This window comes from Branchiostoma belcheri, unplaced genomic scaffold, assembly GCF_001625305.1.
Source record: "Branchiostoma belcheri isolate BF01 breed outbred unplaced genomic scaffold, Haploidv18h27 scaffold1, whole genome shotgun sequence".
NCBI lineage: Eukaryota > Metazoa > Chordata > Leptocardii > Amphioxiformes > Branchiostomatidae > Branchiostoma > Branchiostoma belcheri.
In genome coordinates, this window is record NW_017802379.1 from 369,584 (window position 1) to 386,741 (window position 17,158).

At 38.8% G+C, this 17,158-nt stretch overlaps 5 protein-coding genes across 6 annotated transcripts in view; 4 read left to right on the forward strand and 1 right to left on the reverse strand.

Moving 5' to 3' along the window:
• LOC109461877 (transmembrane protein 97-like) overlaps positions 1-1,127 on the forward strand; it is a 5,146-nt gene extending 4,019 nt beyond the window's left edge. For both annotated transcript variants that reach the window (XM_019758452.1, XM_019758382.1), the window contains exon 3: positions 842-1,127. In XM_019758452.1, coding sequence (XP_019614011.1) covers positions 842-1,092 — 251 coding nt within the window. In that variant the 3' untranslated portion in view covers positions 1,093-1,127. The remainder of the gene's footprint in view (positions 1-841) is intronic.
• A 1,933-nt stretch (positions 1,128-3,060) lies between these two features.
• On the forward strand, positions 3,061-5,197 carry LOC109462529. The gene is made up of 5 exons (XM_019759084.1): positions 3,061-3,389; positions 3,834-3,914; positions 4,096-4,161; positions 4,405-4,520; positions 4,781-5,197. The coding sequence occupies exons 1-5, from the start codon at positions 3,104-3,106 to the stop codon at positions 4,925-4,927; spliced, it is 696 nt and encodes a 231-aa protein (XP_019614643.1). The 5' UTR covers positions 3,061-3,103; the 3' UTR covers positions 4,928-5,197.
• A 2,612-nt stretch (positions 5,198-7,809) lies between these two features.
• Positions 7,810-9,301, forward strand: LOC109469171. Its single transcript, XM_019767965.1, has 3 exons — positions 7,810-8,430; positions 8,790-8,877; positions 9,175-9,301. Exons 1-3 carry the CDS (start codon positions 7,851-7,853, stop codon positions 9,299-9,301), a joined length of 795 nt encoding a protein of 264 aa, XP_019623524.1. The 5' UTR covers positions 7,810-7,850.
• Positions 9,302-10,699: 1,398 nt separating this feature from the next.
• Positions 10,700-14,447, reverse strand: LOC109467415 (BTB/POZ domain-containing adapter for CUL3-mediated RhoA degradation protein 3-like). Its single transcript, XM_019765376.1, has 6 exons — positions 14,156-14,447; positions 12,984-13,141; positions 12,471-12,572; positions 11,996-12,048; positions 11,541-11,739; positions 10,700-11,209 (listed from the first exon to the last, which is right to left on the reverse strand). Exons 1-6 carry the CDS (start codon positions 14,331-14,333, stop codon positions 11,024-11,026), a joined length of 876 nt encoding a protein of 291 aa, XP_019620935.1. The 5' UTR covers positions 14,334-14,447; the 3' UTR covers positions 10,700-11,023.
• A 275-nt stretch (positions 14,448-14,722) lies between these two features.
• LOC109467421 (intraflagellar transport protein 20 homolog) lies at positions 14,723-16,601 on the forward strand. The gene is made up of 4 exons (XM_019765388.1): positions 14,723-14,870; positions 15,163-15,248; positions 15,406-15,509; positions 15,785-16,601. The coding sequence occupies exons 1-4, from the start codon at positions 14,744-14,746 to the stop codon at positions 15,864-15,866; spliced, it is 399 nt and encodes a 132-aa protein (XP_019620947.1). The 5' UTR covers positions 14,723-14,743; the 3' UTR covers positions 15,867-16,601.
• Positions 16,602-17,158: the final 557 nt, after the last annotated feature.

A 17,158-nucleotide genomic window follows, 5' to 3' on the forward strand; every position in this document is an offset into this window, starting at 1 on the left:
AAGTTCCGTACTACGCGACGCTATTATTTAACTAAAGTTTTCGGTCGCCCCTCCCCCAGGCCAATTTCTTTTTTCGATGGCCTCCCCCGGCTAAAATTTTTTCCATGGCCCTCCCCCCAGGCCAAAAAGTTTTCAATGGCCTCCCCCCCAGTGCACCAGCCCTCCCCCCCGGTAAATATCGTACAGTCCCTTACAGAAACACTTTCAACTAACTGACAACAACAACCCACTTGTTTGAACACTGACATTGCTCATGTCACTTAGGGGTAGCTTACACAATCCTGCCATCATAAATGCCTGTGCATCAGTCTTACATGTAACGTTACATTTGTGTTATTTCAGCCTCCTCTGATCAGTTGAGCATTTTTGATATGATGGACTAATTTCAAGCTAAACTATTAGAGCAAGACTAATCGGAATAGTTTCCCAAGCTATTGTACGCTTTGACTTTATTTGGATCAATTTGAGTGTCATAATCCTTAACTTTTGTAGATTAGATACAGAACCATGCTGGACACTGTACATGGCCACAATACCAGACCTAGAGTGCTACCATCATCTTCCAATATGGAAGAATGCCTACTACATGTACTAAGTAGATACATGTATTTCATACTAGAACTTAGTAGAAGGTAATTACCCTTACTGTGTACAGATAGGTAAATATATCAAAGAATGTTTAGACCTTAGAACAAGTAGCATAAGTTGATTTATCTATAGTCTTGTACGCAGGTTAATTCATAACCACTTGTCTGTCTGTATGTCTTAAGTTATGATAGTTGTTATATGTACTTCTGTTGTGTTCTCATGTACTAGAATGTTCTCCTCCCTCCTCCTGCAGGTAAGTGTAAGTGGATCCGCCTGCCAGTGATCATCTACTCCACCCACACGGCCACCACCCTCATCCCCATCCTCACTCAGATCTTCTTCGCAGACTTCTCTGACTCCCCCGTCCCCGGCCCGGCCACCTTCGAGGAGCGCATGACCCTCGCCACCATCTACATGCCGTATCTGGTCATCCCCCTGCTGATGCTGTTTGTCATGGTGTTCAGCGATGATTACAAACCACATCTGCACATCAAATCCCACTAGATTAGGCCACACTGATTGAATTTCATGGATGACATCCATGCGAGCATTGATTTTTTGCCTGATCTAAAAAAACAATCACCTCTGTCCTGGGTGCCATCCTCTGTAGTAGGGAGAACCCCAGTAACTACGGAGGACGGCACCCAGGCTACCGAGGATCCAAGGAACTCAAGAACTCAGTACATTGCCGACTCATACATGCCGCAAAAGGCCAGCATGTGGCAGCTTGTCATAAAAGTCAATATGTACTACCACAAATTCACAGTACAGTGTACCAGCATTGTTTTCCTATGGTTTAGCAGCATTTTTTTTCTGGACGGATTTTTTTTTTTAGAAGCACTGGTTTGGGGATCTTCAGAGGATGTCATCCATAGAATTAAATCACAGTGGCCTTAACCCTTGTCAAGGTGTGTACATGTATATTTATGTGTACACACCTTGGTAGGATTATTACCTGATGCAAGTTTTTGTGATGTTACTCAAATGTATGGATTAAATATGCCAGGTAACATCCCAACTTTTAAATCAGGGATGGTGATGACATTCCAAGAGTCACGTATTCAGAATTTTCATCAGGTTTTGAGTAAGAAGTAGTGGAGTCATTCCCTGAAGGAAACTGGTGCTGTTCAGTCAATAATTTTTATATGTAATGGCTCATGGGTACCCAGCTACATGCGTGTTTTGAGTGAGTTGTGCTGCTCCAAATCATCTGTACTGCAAATATTGCACCAACTATGCTCCAGTGTTGCAATTCTACTGAATAATTGTATGTAATTATCTGCAATAAGTCTGCAGCAAAATCTATATACAAATGCTCGTGTGTATTTGTCTAGATTTTATTCCTTGCTTGTGATTTTTGAACTGTTGAATTCTATCATGGTGCCTTATTGAGACAAGGCAGCTACTTGTGTTACAGGACTCCTTTTAGTAACAAACTTCATACAAATTATCATTATTGCTGTTATAGATGGTAGCTTAAGTTTGAATCATTAGGATATCAAATCAAAGGTGAAGTAGAAAAAAGCTTAGAAGTTGACTGAGAGTAGAACTCTTAACGTTACATGAGGAAGAATTAAATCGTCTTGCAATCATTATCATTTAATGTGATTTCCCCAAATGAAAATGTGCCTTGATTATAAGCATTCCTACAGCAAAGTATGTTTTATACATATGTAATTGAAGAAAAACATGAATGAATGGTGCTTTACCAGGTACATGTACCTCTGATATAATGACCACTCCCTCCAAGTTTTAAAGTAGAATATCCCAATTGGATATCTTGTCTGTATGTGACCAGTGTAGCCTTACTTTACTGTGTTTGCTGACTGTATTTCAGGAGTTTTAGGCTCTGCGCTTTGACTGCAATCATGGAATTTTTTATTTCACAGAATTGATGTACGTAATTTCGGCAAAAAAAAAATGTTTGTGTGTGAAAGTCATGTGTTGAGTCTTTTTTTGTATGAACTGCATCTATATCAGCCAATGCGCCTGTTGCCATCTTCATGGGTTTAACTTACTATAAGGTTTACTAGTAACATGCTTCAACCACATGCGTTATTTACAGGGCGATTTCATGAGTATACTCTGCCCTGTAGGAATAGGTGGGTGAGGAAAATATAGCAAGACTGTCTGTACTACATATGAGTGTTTTGCATCTAAATAGAAATTATTCACACAACTTTGCAACTGGCGTTGCAGCGGTTGGTTTACTTCAGTTTCACTTTCCAGATACCACAAGAGAGTGGCGTTAATGATCTGGGATTGGCTAACTAATAAAAATAGGAACCAAACAAAAGCAAGGAATACAATAACAAGAGTGATAGTCATAATGCCCTCAATCATCAAAAGACAGCATTGAAGGAAATTCAAAAGTGTTTTTTTTTTAATTTAAGTATACATTCATTTTGTTTTCTTCAGAGATTAAACAAATAAATCACTTGCTGTCACCCCCAGGGTAGAATAGACTTGCCCAGGTGACAGGTGTTTTGTAGACACCCACCTCCGCCAGGTAAAAATGGCGGGAACCGCAGAAAGACGCACTCGCCAGGACCTCTATCTAGAAATCTCGAGAGATCTTACGGACGACGATGTTCGCAACATTCGCACGTACATCGGAGGAGAGAAAGTGTTGCCGGCGGGTTCAATCCAGCACGACACGGCCCACCAGATGTTCAACAAACTACAGCGCAAGGGAGTGTTAAAACAGGGAGAGCTTTCGTTTTTGGTGAAACTAATGAAGAGCATCGACAGAAACGACTATGCCGACGCAGCCGAGGCGATCGCTGAGCAAGAAAGAGAAGGTACTTAGAAAACAAACAACTTGTTTTCTCGCAGCATTCAGATCGAATGGAGTGTTATGATTTCTGTGACCGACCGTTGACACTTAAAAAAAAAAACCAGCAAGGCAACCCGAACCGTGCTTGTTTGATGATTGTTGACCTATTCTAACTATAAAGTCAATTTTTCTATTTGCATACACTTCAAGTCTAAACTCGGAACTCGTGAGTTATCGCTTAAACCAAGGACATTATACATACATGCCCTTGCTTACACAAACCCTAGAAGGTTAAGCACACCAGACCCGGAAGTACTCAAACCATGTAAACAGTACACGAGGGTAGGTGTTTTACCCTTTCATGATCGACAGCATTCCAAGTCTACATGTATTTTGAGATTTCGGTTTGCTATGATGGTCTGTAAGTCTGATGTAAACGTTGTGATGACCTGTTCCACTTTACTTCTAGCTCTTGGGGAGAGGACTAGTACTGTCCAACAAAACGACAACAGTCCCTGTGCGCTTCCAACCAGTGTCACCGGCAAACAACGTGAGTAAATATATTTGGAGTAGGAACCATCTATTGATCGCATCGTATGTCCGACTTGACTGTATTACTATTACCACCATATATAGACCGTAATAGAAACGACGCAAGACTGAAGAGTAAGATATCAGTTGTAGTTCAAACTATCCATGTAAACAACGTTTTTCATGTTTCATCCATACAGGAAGCGCAAAGAGGAAGAATAGCAACGAGAAACCTTACAGTCGCCCAAGCGTTACTCAAACTGCCGGTAAGAAAATTTAGACTTAAATTCACCCCATGGCCACCCGCATCTATATGTATTCTTCCAAGGAGAAATCAACAACAGTTAGTATGTATATTTGTTTGTTTGTTTGTTTGTTTGTTTGTATAGCCTGCATGACGTTTGTTGTACCTTTTTAACTTGAAACCCGTCAATACAAATGATTTTCTCAAAAAGATTTGAAAGAACCCTTTTCAATATCATTAATACATGGTATGTTTTTTTTCTCAGCGGAAGACTTAGAAGATCTGATCACCAGGAACCGCGTCCTGCTGACGAAGAGGCTCCAAGTGTCGGACCTGTTCCCACTTCTCATCCAGAAAGGCCTGCTGCAGATTCACGAGAAGGTACACATGGCAAGATATTGGACATGAAAAACTAAGATACTAAATATATGACTAAAAGTATTGTATAAAAGCATTGCTTTTGAAAGCACTTCGTTTCTTCTTCTTTTTTCTCCCAATGAATTCCCATGGGTGCAATAATAGTAATAAAATTTCAGAGCGAGTAAATCTGGTTATTTTACGTGATTGGTTTGTAAGATTTGGTGTAAGATTCTAAAATGTGCTGTGTTTTTCTGTCCATATTTGTCCACTAATATGAGAAGGAGGACATCAGCAGCAGAACAACCGGTCGGGGACGGGCGGAGACTCTCCTGGACCTTCTCAGTCAGCAGGGGAAATGTACATGCGAAGAGTTCAAAGAGGTCCTAACGTCTGGGAATCACGACCATATTGTTGGCCAACTGAAATGAATAGAACACCGTAAAAAGTACCTTACAAAATAGACAGTGTTTATTATGTTTCGATTTCGTAAGGGTCAAAATTAGCGTTACGTCTATATTATCCAGATTTGTATCTCATATTATATGGTTTCAATTTGATTCAATCTTTTAATTCAAACGTGCATGCTTGTCTTGAAAATTCAACAATGTAGTAAACATATCTTCAAAGATTAGTCACTTTTTAGTGGTTTTCTTGCAACACTGAACAGCTCATGATTCTTCCTAGTTACTTTTTTTTATGCAGTGTCATTATTGTACGTGTTGAATAAAGAAATATGCCAATTTTCCATGTACATGAAGCGAAGACGCGTACGATAACTTGTTTGATAACATGACCACACCACGGTGAAATAACCATACAACACAAATGACACATCAACTTAGATTTCAACATTAATATCTTTCACATTGCAACCGGCCCTGGCCACGCTAAACGCACGTAGCCATCAAAATGGTTATTCCATGTCCTAGATGCTTGCATGTGGTGTTAAATATGTTAACGTTCTAAATTCTAAAAAAAAAAAAGTTTACATCTCAAAGGCGTAGATAGTTTGGGAAATGGGGAAAAGAGAAAAAGTATTGCATATTATACTCTACGCAATATATAGTTGTCACAGACAGGCCACAAGGCAGCAATTTCTTGGGTGTCGTGCAGGTGGTTTCGGTGACGGAAAACTACATGTACATGTAGGTCGCAGATCCTTGGCCGGGTTGGTCCTCTCATGGGCTTATACAAGTCATAAAACAACAAAAATATCGCACGTCTGTGACAGAGCCCAAAGGTTATGATTCAGTAAGACTTTTCGGCAGGCTTTCACTTTCGGCCGAGACCCAGTGGCACTTTTGTCAGGATTCAGATATGGGGAGGTATTTGAACACTCTGGGACCTGGCAACTGTACATAAAAGTTACATGTACATCATACTACTACGTGTGTTAGAAAATGATTGGTTGGCCATGTGACTGCCACGTTGATAAAGGGAATATTTTGAAGCTCGTTCTTTGGGAATGTAACATGACTTTCAACGCTCCGAGAGGCGGTGACCCCTGCAGTTCACTGGACTTTGATCTTTGCATAATACCTTAACGCATTTCCGGGCAAAATGGCGGAGTGTCAAGGTGTTAATGCTACTGCCCGACAAGACCTGTATCTTGAAATCTCACGCAGTCTTAAGGATGATGAAGTACGCAGCATTCGCGCTTACATTGGAGGTTCAAATGTGCTACCTGAGGGAACAATCCAACATGATACAGCTCACGAGATGTTTACCAAGTTACAGCGAGTGGGAGAATCGAAGGCGGGAAACCTTTCTTTTTTGGCGGGGCTGTTGGAAAAGATCGGTAGACAGGACTATGCAAATAAAGCAAATGCGATTGCTGAAGAGGAGAGAAAAGGTTGGTTTGGTGGTTTATAACAATATATATATATATATATGGCTTAGGAATAAGTTAGAATCTTTATTCACTTTGGGAAAGAAAGAGTGCCCAATCAAGGTTAGCAAGACCCGTTGAAAAACCGTTGAGACCAGATGCCAATGAGTGGTAGTAATGTCTGTGTAAATTATTTTATGTGGCCCTTGAGGAGAGGAATACTGCAGAGGAAGAGGAAAACAATCATCCATTGACATATATAGTATGGAAACTTTAGTCATTTGGGGTTTTCCTGGCCTTGTGGAGGTGTGCTAGCTCAGGTTATTTATCTTGAGATATGCCAGACCAAAAATAGCATATGATTTTAGTTTATGATAATGTTTCATCTGCTTCCAAGCCCTTGAATTCGATGAGGGAGAGTGGACGACCGACGAGGATGAGGAGAACAGACCACAATCAGTACCTGTTGGACAAAAAAGGCCAGCGATGAAACGTTGCACACAATTGCAACGTGAGTCACAATACATATTTGAGGTTTCATTGGCATGAATCAGAGATAATTTGTAATCAAACCTCTCATATTCACCATCTAAGTCACACAATATTTAATATAAACGTAGTAATTGCAAGTAGACTTGATGCATTTAATTATGTGGGAAAAGATGTACGCATCACTTGTGTGCCTAGACTTTATGTATTTTTTTTATTTTTTTATTCATCCAGGGTATAACATATCACCGCAAGGGCGTTTTTCAAAGTTGTCATCGCACATTACAAACATGGATAATGTTATAACCGTGAAAACAATCTGATTTGAATAATTTCTGAATGGCATTACTTCAAAGAATCTACAACATCCACTAAGACTATTTATTGCCTTTCTGACAAGGTTTCTTTCTGTCCATGCAGAAATAAAGAGAAGGAAACACAAGATCCATCCGGCCACTAATAAACCTGACAGTAAGAAACATAAACAGATTTCACATGACTACTTCCTCTGTCTTGGACATTGTGTTCCAAAAATTATGATTCAACACCACACCGTCATTATATCTTAGATCATCCTCTTTGTCTTGTAAGTCATATTTAAATCTTTTGAAATAATTTAGAGTATCATTAGATATGTTAGTTTACGTTATCGTAAGATACTTCCTGGAGGAAAATCAACACTCAACTATGTTATTCAGAGGCAGACATGAAATCTACAAAAGTGCATACAACATCATATTAGGAAATTACATGTAAACTGCAACAAGAATTTATGCCAAATAAAATAAACATACTGGCTTGAGCATTTGAAGGATATTGAAATCATGCTTTGCAACTTGCACCTGATATAGAAGAAATGATCATAGCATTTAACACCAGTATACCTATTCTTTGTTTTTACAAAATGAGATCTTCTATGGATATATCAAATATAGACATTTCGTTTATTTCATCCTTAAATCATTATCTTTGTTCGATGTATTTTTGCAGGCATGCTGTTTGGCATAGGGATCGGATGCCCAAGCTTGGACGAAATGGAGATTGACAACAAACCACGTCGTCAATCACTTTTGGATGTCAAAAATTTGGAAGGAAAAAAACAAATTATCAAGGATTACATGCACACATATCAAAAACTTAAAATACTCGACGATTGGGAAGACCGCAGGATCGAAAAGATGAAGAAGATGGAAACAGTAATAACCACTGCTGTCTTCCAGGAAGAGACACAAAAAATTGTAAAACTTGTAAATAAAATGGGTGCAAAAATCATTCGCGCAGAGAAAGGATGTGTGATCTCCTACCTCGAGTTTGATGATGAAAATGGTCTGGAAAAGTTCTGGGACTTTCATGAATCAGGCGGGCTTTCCAAATACTTAACCGATCTTGCTCTCCCGGACGACGAGATGAGGCACCTTGAAGGTGGCAAGACTCTATGTGTACAAACTGTGGCACTGGACGAAGACTACCTGGCCTGGAAACACTACTTCAATGGGACCAGACCACCCAGGAGTCGGAAGAATAAACAAGTCACCGTAGTCGAAGGAGGCTGCATTGTAGGAGTCCAGAGGGTACTTGTAAAAGTAACATCTAGGCCATCTACTGATGAACCAAGTAAGTATATATCTTCTACTTACAGTATATTGAAAATAAGTTCATCATTACTGCTTTTGACTTATGTAATTACATTGTACTTGTGATATACACAGATGTCAAAGCATGTCAATGGAAGCAGTTTACTTGTGATCAGCATTTGAGTATTTGGCCCAAAGACAACAGAAAACATGTTTATATAGTCCTTTAAAATAGCTAGTCACAAAAGTTAACAAACTAGTACATTGTATAACCTATAGAGACACTAACAGTTGATGATAGACTTAATGATAAAAAATCTAAAAACCATGTCCAACTCTCATATATGAGATGTGTGCATCCCAACGTAGATGTACTTAGTCTAGTAATTATTCTTTCAGGAAAACATGAGGGACAACTGCAAGGCAGCAGAGCTGAAGGCATGGATCATCATGCACAACTGGTTGTTGATATGATGCAGCAAATCAGGTATGTGCAAATTAATATATTTACAATGACACTAGGGCAATGGATATAGAAACTGATCGACAAGTATTATCTGTAACTTGAAAGGTCTAAAAATCCAGAATCATAAAAATCAAGTTTATGTGAATACTTTTCTGATGACAACTTTCCCTTTTGTTTGCATTGTTCATGGGTAGAGACACAGAAGTATCTGATGACTACAGACCTATGATATGTGAGTTACAGACATATTAGTGGATATATTACCTGACCACTGTGCTTGTATATTGGACCTAAGATCCTTCTATGCTATATTTACAGCCTGTCTGCAGCTACAGATACCCCACTGTTGGGAGCCACCTCCTCGGAACCCCACGAGGGCAGAAGGCAGAGGAGAAAGAGTGGTGAAAGAAAAAAGCACAGAAGTGGGGAAGGGAAGAAACATTAATCCACTTTTTTCTTTAGATCTTTTAGCAGAGTGGGATGGGTGGGATAGAGGCATGGTGATGCAAGTTATACAAATGATTACTGTTTATTTTTTTCTTTTCACCATAGCAGTTTTGATATTGAAGTACATGTAAATATATACATGTATTTTGGGAACACCCCTATCTTTTATAATCGTGTGGAATAGGCTGTATGTTAGTGGTCTAGTGGTAGGGCGAGTTGCTATAAGCAGATATATACTCGTTTGCACCTTCTACGATATCTTAACAAATAAATAGTAAATGAAAGATATTGTTTGGAAAGATGACTTTGTTCATCTGTTTGGATTGTAGTGTTGTTGATCATACATGTATGTAGCCTGTGTTAATACAAACTCTCAGCCAGGGGTTTATGACTCCCACCCCAAGGGGGCGGCAACCTTTGGGGCTGGTGGGCACGATTTAGTCAGACTAGATCTTATGTATTTGACCAGGGATTTTGCCATTTTTATGACACGATGTTACCAGGTGTTAAGTACTAATACATACACTATACTGTTCCCAATCTGCAAAATATAAAACTTCACGGAGAATCTTCGCCTATGGACACTTGTTCTTACTTTTGAAGTAAATGTTCCAGTCAGTAGTATATAATTTGCAAAATAATGTTTATTCTCCAGTAGAAACATATGGTTCCTTGGGATATCACTTCCCTCTCTTGGCAGACATGATCAAATTAACATCGAAAACATTTATGACAATCACTGACGGACCTAATAAAAGCATACCAAGTTACATTTGATTGAATATAAACCTATGTACTGTCCTTAAGGCATGGTCACATTTGTTGGAGAATTCCAGTGAGACTATGATTGTCTGTGACAACCTTTTTCATCACTACTGAATCTTGTACATTGACATCCATGACTACAAGAATGCTCCTAATTTGCTGTTGTAAACCTATAACATAACGGATACGACAGTGCCTTCAACGACAGAAAAAACTATGAGTGAACACAGATACTTCATAGAGTTTCCACATAAAGTAGGCTCTCTTGTGCAGAGTGACACAGCTGCCAATGTTGAAATTAATGATACAAAATATATGTACACTTTTTATATTTATCCAAGCTTCACCTAAACAATACTGCTTGGGCTGAGCTCTTTTTTTCACACAAATTAGCAAACTATTTACTTTTTCCAGTTGGACTCTGAGCAGCACATAATTAGCAAAATTACTTAAATCTAAAATTTTCTTCCATTAGAACTTACCGATATTCAGATATCCCAACACAAGGAATGGAAGACTAGTATCAAGTAATTGACAAGATCAAGATGTGAGAAGATATGTTGTAGTTTGATGAGGAAAAATATACAGATGATACTGTCAAGACTGGACTGAATATGACATGTTAACATTTTGAAATAGCGCAGCAGAATTTCCACGAGCCTCTGGGTTATTGCTTGATGATTTTCTTCCCTAGTTATACAATTATTTAGGCTAGTCCAATTTGTTGGTTTGCGGACTGAAAAAAAATTCTACTCTGAGGGAGTCTGAGGGGAAGTCTGTACTTTCATTTACGTATTTTTAGGAAGTGAATAGTCCTCCCAGCCCTCTGTTTTCATCTTGTTCTCTTGCTAAATTTTTCTCAACAATATCCGAGAACCGACTGATATATACGATGTGGCCCTAGCAATACGTGTTATCATTATTCTATGCACAGTCTGTGTGGTAGTTGATATCCTCAGTGTCTGCGTACGCCGCGTGCCTCCGATCTCTCGTCTTCCTCGTCGCTGACGCAGCAGCTGCTGGGCAGACTGCGCACCTCGGCCGCGCGGGCCAGAACGTCCTTCTCCGGGTCCATGTCTCGACTCTCGTACAGCAGAATGTTCAACGTCTCCTCGTAAATTCTCGCCTCGGGAAACTCAACCTGCAGGAAAAACAATCATTACAAAAGTGAGAAACAATAATCATAACCACTTTAAAGACCAGCATAAATTGTCACAAAGTCACATTTCATGGCCTTCCTACTAGTTTTTGGTTGAACAGTGGACTATAACTAAGGAACACTTGTTTGGACCATTTGTTTGAATATGTGCACTTTGTTTTGACCATGTACTAAGTAACAGGCCAGGGAATTTTGCATTGGAGCAGCAAATCAACTTGCTACTCAATGATTGGCAATGGATAGTTTGTACGTGAATTACATGCAAAACAGAAGATACTTGTAGCTAAAGTTGAAAGTTCGAAGCTGTCTTCACCTTTGTTTGTTTCTTCTCTGTAGCGTATACGATTGACGTGCAGCAAATCTCCGCAACTTTCCTCCCGTGTCCGTAGAACGTCCAACAACAGATCTCGTTGGTTCCTATTACGTCCTTGATAAACAGCACCCGCCCGTTAAACCGCAGCGATAGCTTGTCAAAAAGCTCAATGTTCTTTAGCATGTTATCGTCTGAAGTGCTGTGAAAACAAAATAAAGTAAAAGGTTGACCAAATGAGAACAGCACATTGGGATTCAAAGAAGTGTAATTTTGACACACCTATACTAAGTACATAACAAGACTATTAGAAATTTCTTATAAACTAGATTTTCCATTCCCTTACAAAGAACAATTCACAGCCAAAATGTTTACATATAAAGTACAATGTATACTGCAATGTCTTAGCTAGCTTTCGTGAAATGTTTTGTTATGAGATCAATACATTCTTTACTTACCTTGTGTAAGAATATTTGTTGTTTCCTCTGTTGTACAATAGTTTGACAACAGGCTGAAAAGAACCAAAAATTCAATTAGAATTCAGCAAAAGTTTGATTGACAACAAGATGCAGTTTGACTTCTCTTCCTCTTCTACACTTACACTTATGTTTATATTTATTTATTTATTTATTTATTCATTGAAAAATGCAACAAGACATTACACTGACTCTCAAGGCAGCAAAGCTGATAGAGAGTCACACCTGCAACTACATCTATAACTATACCTGCATATACACTTACAACTACTCCTACTCACACAGCCACACACAAAGACATCATAAAATGTTTACACCTAGAAATACATCTGTAACTAAGTATATCTACACCTGCATATACATTGTACACCTACAAACACAGCTACTACTGGTACTAGTACAAATACTTTGCCACATAGAGCCACAGACAAGGACAACAGAAAAGAACATACAGTACCTTGTTAGAAGTATTTATGACAGCCTGTTCTTCCCTCCCAGATGTGATGACAGGTACTCTACAGATGGGGTCAGCTTCAATCTGTTTCTTTTTGAGAAGTGTCTGATAGAAAAAAAAGATGCATCTGTAGTTAGTAGTGCAATATTAACTACTAACTTATTATAATTACTAGTGTACTATTAAATACTAAAACTACAATGTACATGCAGCAATTATAAATATTATATACATTGTACATTACATACAAAAAAGGACACCATAAGTGTTTCTGTGACATTTAATCTTTAAGTTTTGTTTCCATTCAAAGAATGTTATGTCTTACATATTACACCTAGAGCTGATATACCTAATAGAGCAAAAACTTATCTTTGGATCTGTTATTGAACTAGCCTGGGTACCATCCTGGTTAGTTTATGTCCACTCCCACAGTCAGTAGCAACTGTGGGAGTGGACATAAACTAACCAGGATCTGAGCCCCAGGAAGCCAAAGAAAATTGCTACACCAGCCCCTACCTGACACTGGTCTACTAGTTCTGCCATACAGTAGTACTTGGCCTCAGCAAGCAGTTCCTGGACTTCCTTACGCCCCTCCGGCAGAGGCGCGTTGCCATCTCGCAGGTAGTTCAGGATTGTGCTGAAATGTTTCCCACTTCTGTCGATCAGGATCCAACCTGGGAAAGAAGGAGATGGACCAATGGTTTAATCTCCAAGCAGATGTTTGGGGGGAAGAGCGTTATGGTTAGAACTGGCCATCTAGAGACTAAGAGAGGGTCCTCGGCCAATTGGTAACTGTCTGGAAAATGGATACTGCCCAGGCAATTTGATACTGTCTTTATATTATAACCACTGAAAGATATGTTTGGAGATTACAAAGGTTAACCATACATAGCCAGGGACGTCAACTCCCTACTACTTTGCCCTTGATAGGGGTAACTATGAGTATGATGATGATCATGAAAAAGACTTCACTACCACTTCTGTTGGCCAATTGCAAATATCATCAGTTAAAGTTAGTCTGTACATATTCTCCACACAATGCTGGACCACTGGGGTTAAGTCTCCACCGTTATAAGTTAAGGCTCCGCCCTGCATAGCTCGGCTGCCAAGACAAGCAGAATGAGTCACTACTATGACCACACCCACAATTCTGAGACTGCACCGGTACCGGTATGACCTACAATCAAAACTTTATTTCAGAGAAGAAGAGAATTCATAGCATGAGGTGCTGTTTTATTAAAGCTTTTTTCTTTCTGTATAAAGTTTGACAAGAGCTACTTGAGTTAGTACATAATTTGTATTTGCACAAATGACATGGTTGAGAATCTTCGTGCTTCCGGTCAGGCATGGTGTAACTTGTGGTAGCTTAAACAAGGTACTCTAACTTCCGGAGGATGTGACTAAGCAGTATCTTCTTACTGTTCTATTTGTGACAAAAATAACAACTTCATAGTCGTAGATCTCTTCAGAAACTTAACAGGAGAATCCCAACTTTTCGAACAAAAAAACGCAAACATACACATAGGAATTTTGACACTGAAGAGTAGTGCTATACACACAGTGCACAACACACCCAAAATAACCAGTGACGTTTAATCATACCATAACCTTAAAGCTGAATATTGTACACCTAGTGTGTGAAATCTAGTAATTCTGGTTTTGTCGTGTTTGAGATAAAAGAAATTTACCTTCAGAATCTGTCAGAACTTCCATCCGACCACTGAACATCGCTCGCAACATGTTGTCCTGCTTGGTTAGTGTCCCCATGGTGGTGTAAAACAAGGCTCCCCCGACGTTTAACTTCACATATTTGCTAGGGCTAACACTCCTGAAGCTAGACGTTCTACTCCCGGACTCGCCAGACATCGCAATTTTGAGAAAAATCTAAAGAAACTGGTGTATAAGACAAGAACGTTGTGACACGACTTCGCCGTCAGTATTTTTGGCTCTTGACAGGAAGTAGGCCCCAAGATAGCAAGGCACGTCTGTGCTAAGGAATTTGATGCCTATCTTTTATGTCACAGAGAGAACACTATCAGCTTCATTAAACCAATGAGTACGTTCCTAGATTATTTTCATATGAAAAAAAAGCTTTTGAAGTACATTTCGTTTTTATATATTAGGCTTTTGACCAAATTTTAGTTATTCTATGGTTCAGAATTTACAGGCAGTAACTAGTGCACAAAAAAGACCGGCACAAATTTTCGACGAATGACGTCAGAGATCTCGCGTTTTGCGAGACTCCGCGAGACACATTCCTGAGGAGAGATCGGAAAATGGCGGACGAAGCTTTAGGAAAAGCAGGACTTCACTTCGACGAGCTCAATAAAATCAGAGTTCTCGATCCTGAGGTGTCTACAACTACAACAGAGCTGAAGGAAGAATGCAAGGATTTTGTGGACAGTGAGTGAGAATTCGCAGGCCCATACCAAAGGCGTTTGCGCGAATGTTTTTGAGTGCGATTTGGTGTGCTTGTTGCTAAGGCACACACGTTGCTTCCAAATAATATTTTGGCAAAGTTGGTTTCACGAATATCCAGTCATTTTAGTAACTCGCAAGCTTGATATGCAGACTGATATGAGACAGAGGTCTTATTGACATTGGTATGTGGATCCCAATAAAGTCAAGTCAAGTCAAGTCAAGTATAAACATTGAACAAAACATTGAACTTGAATATAATTATTTTCTCCTTTAGAAATTGCAGAGTTTCAGAAGATAGTAGGGAGCTTCATAGAGATGGTGGACAAGCTTGCCAAGGAGGTGGAGAAAGAAAAGATGAAGGTAAGGAAATTTTCCTGGTGTCATAATTTGTGCTTACTTAGTAACCTTAATTTCATATTGGCGAGATCATCAAATTAAAGAAATGTAGTTACTGTAGAATCTATAATCATCAATACTATACTATCTCTTACTCATCAATATTTTCTATTGACAACAGGCAATCGGTAACAGGAACCAGCTGAAGTCCATGGCCAAACAGAGGGAAGCTCAGGAGCAGCAGCTACAAGCTCTTATATCAGAGAAGAAAACACAGCTAGAAAGGTAAGCATGGTGTTACCTTTAGAGAGAAGTATTGAGCCTTAAACACTTAAAGTTGTAGATCTTGTCTTCCTTTACTTTTTGTTATTAGTTATGGTTATTACATGTATATTTTTAGGTAAAATAAAGTCATACATTGCATATGTACCAACAATACCTGAAGAGAAAGTTGTTTTTTTTAGTAATCCATTCTGGAAATTCTTCCATCCGTATAATGATAGAATGTACTTGCATATCTTGTTATTTCCTTGAAATGTTGATTTTTTTACATCTCCTAGATATCGTGTTCAATACGAGGCCCTACTAAAGGACGAGGCAGAACAACAGGAGTTTGTGGAGCAATTCATCTTACAGAAGTAGACCAGCAGCACACATGTGTTATACCTGCACATATATCAATACATTTGTATTTGTATTGGGCAATGCCAGTGTCAGTACAGGGCTTTGAAATATAAGTCGACGGACAGCTCAAAACCAAACCTCTGATGATGATGATGGGTCATTTACTAAAGTTTGAATTTTGATATAAGCAAGTGTCATCTTAATTAAAGAAAAAAAATAGCTCCGAAAAATAAGTTTAATGTCTCTTGCTTTTACTTTGTTTGCCCAGAAAAATTAGGAAAGGAGAGAATGAGAACCAAGCTCTTATTATTAGTCTTTAAGTAAACTGGCATTGCCCAACAGAAAAAGGATGTAAAGAATGTCGACAAAATTTTCTTTGTTAATGGTCTGTTTAAAGTCCTACAAAATAGGGTACGGTTTTTTAGTATATTGGATACCAAATAGATTCCTGTGTGAGTACTGTACATATATATTTTGTTGTAAATCAGCAAACAAATCTATTTTAGTGAACCCTGTTCAGATGTATATACTTGACTTTCATGAATAGATGGTTCATTTATATCTGATCTAGTAGCACTGTTTACAACTGGAAAAGATGCACATTCCAATATGCACTGTTGTGAGTGGAGTTCTTTGAATTTAGATGTCATTTTTCAATACTTCTCACAGAACCTGTTGTCATTCCATAGACTGGACATGGTAATTTACCAAGTCAGACCATTGTCACATATCTAATAAAGCATGTATTATACAGATGTAGTTTTCAGTGTCTTTGCATTATGGAAAATGTAATTTTATGTCTTTATGCAACATTCTTCAGCAACAGCTTGAGGTAAAGCTTGTGTTAACAGCATTTTAATCTTAATGTTGTGTTGAGAAAAATACCAGTATACTTAATAAAGAATTCATGGAATTGTTCTAGAGTATTATAGCACAGTACTTCAAACTCCTACTGAAACAGCAAGGGTGACATGCTGCAATAAGTGCCATTGGGGGTCTGCCTGCAGTACATTAGCATCCTGCAAGGGGCGACCTGGCGCCCTTATAGCCACTTCATGCTTCAGCCCATGTGACAATGAGCCTATATAAAGATCTATATCTGAAGCCTTGAAGTAACCCCCATCTTTTGTAAGAACAATGGAATGTCATCTGCCACTTTTTGCTATGCACCAGATGATAAGGTAAACATCAAAGTAGGAACGGATCATTTGTCAAGTAGGTAATATAATGGGGACTGTTTGTTAAGGCTTAAGTTGACCAATTTAAGCCCTAAATGCATAAAAGTAATGATATATTTATGGCATAATTGT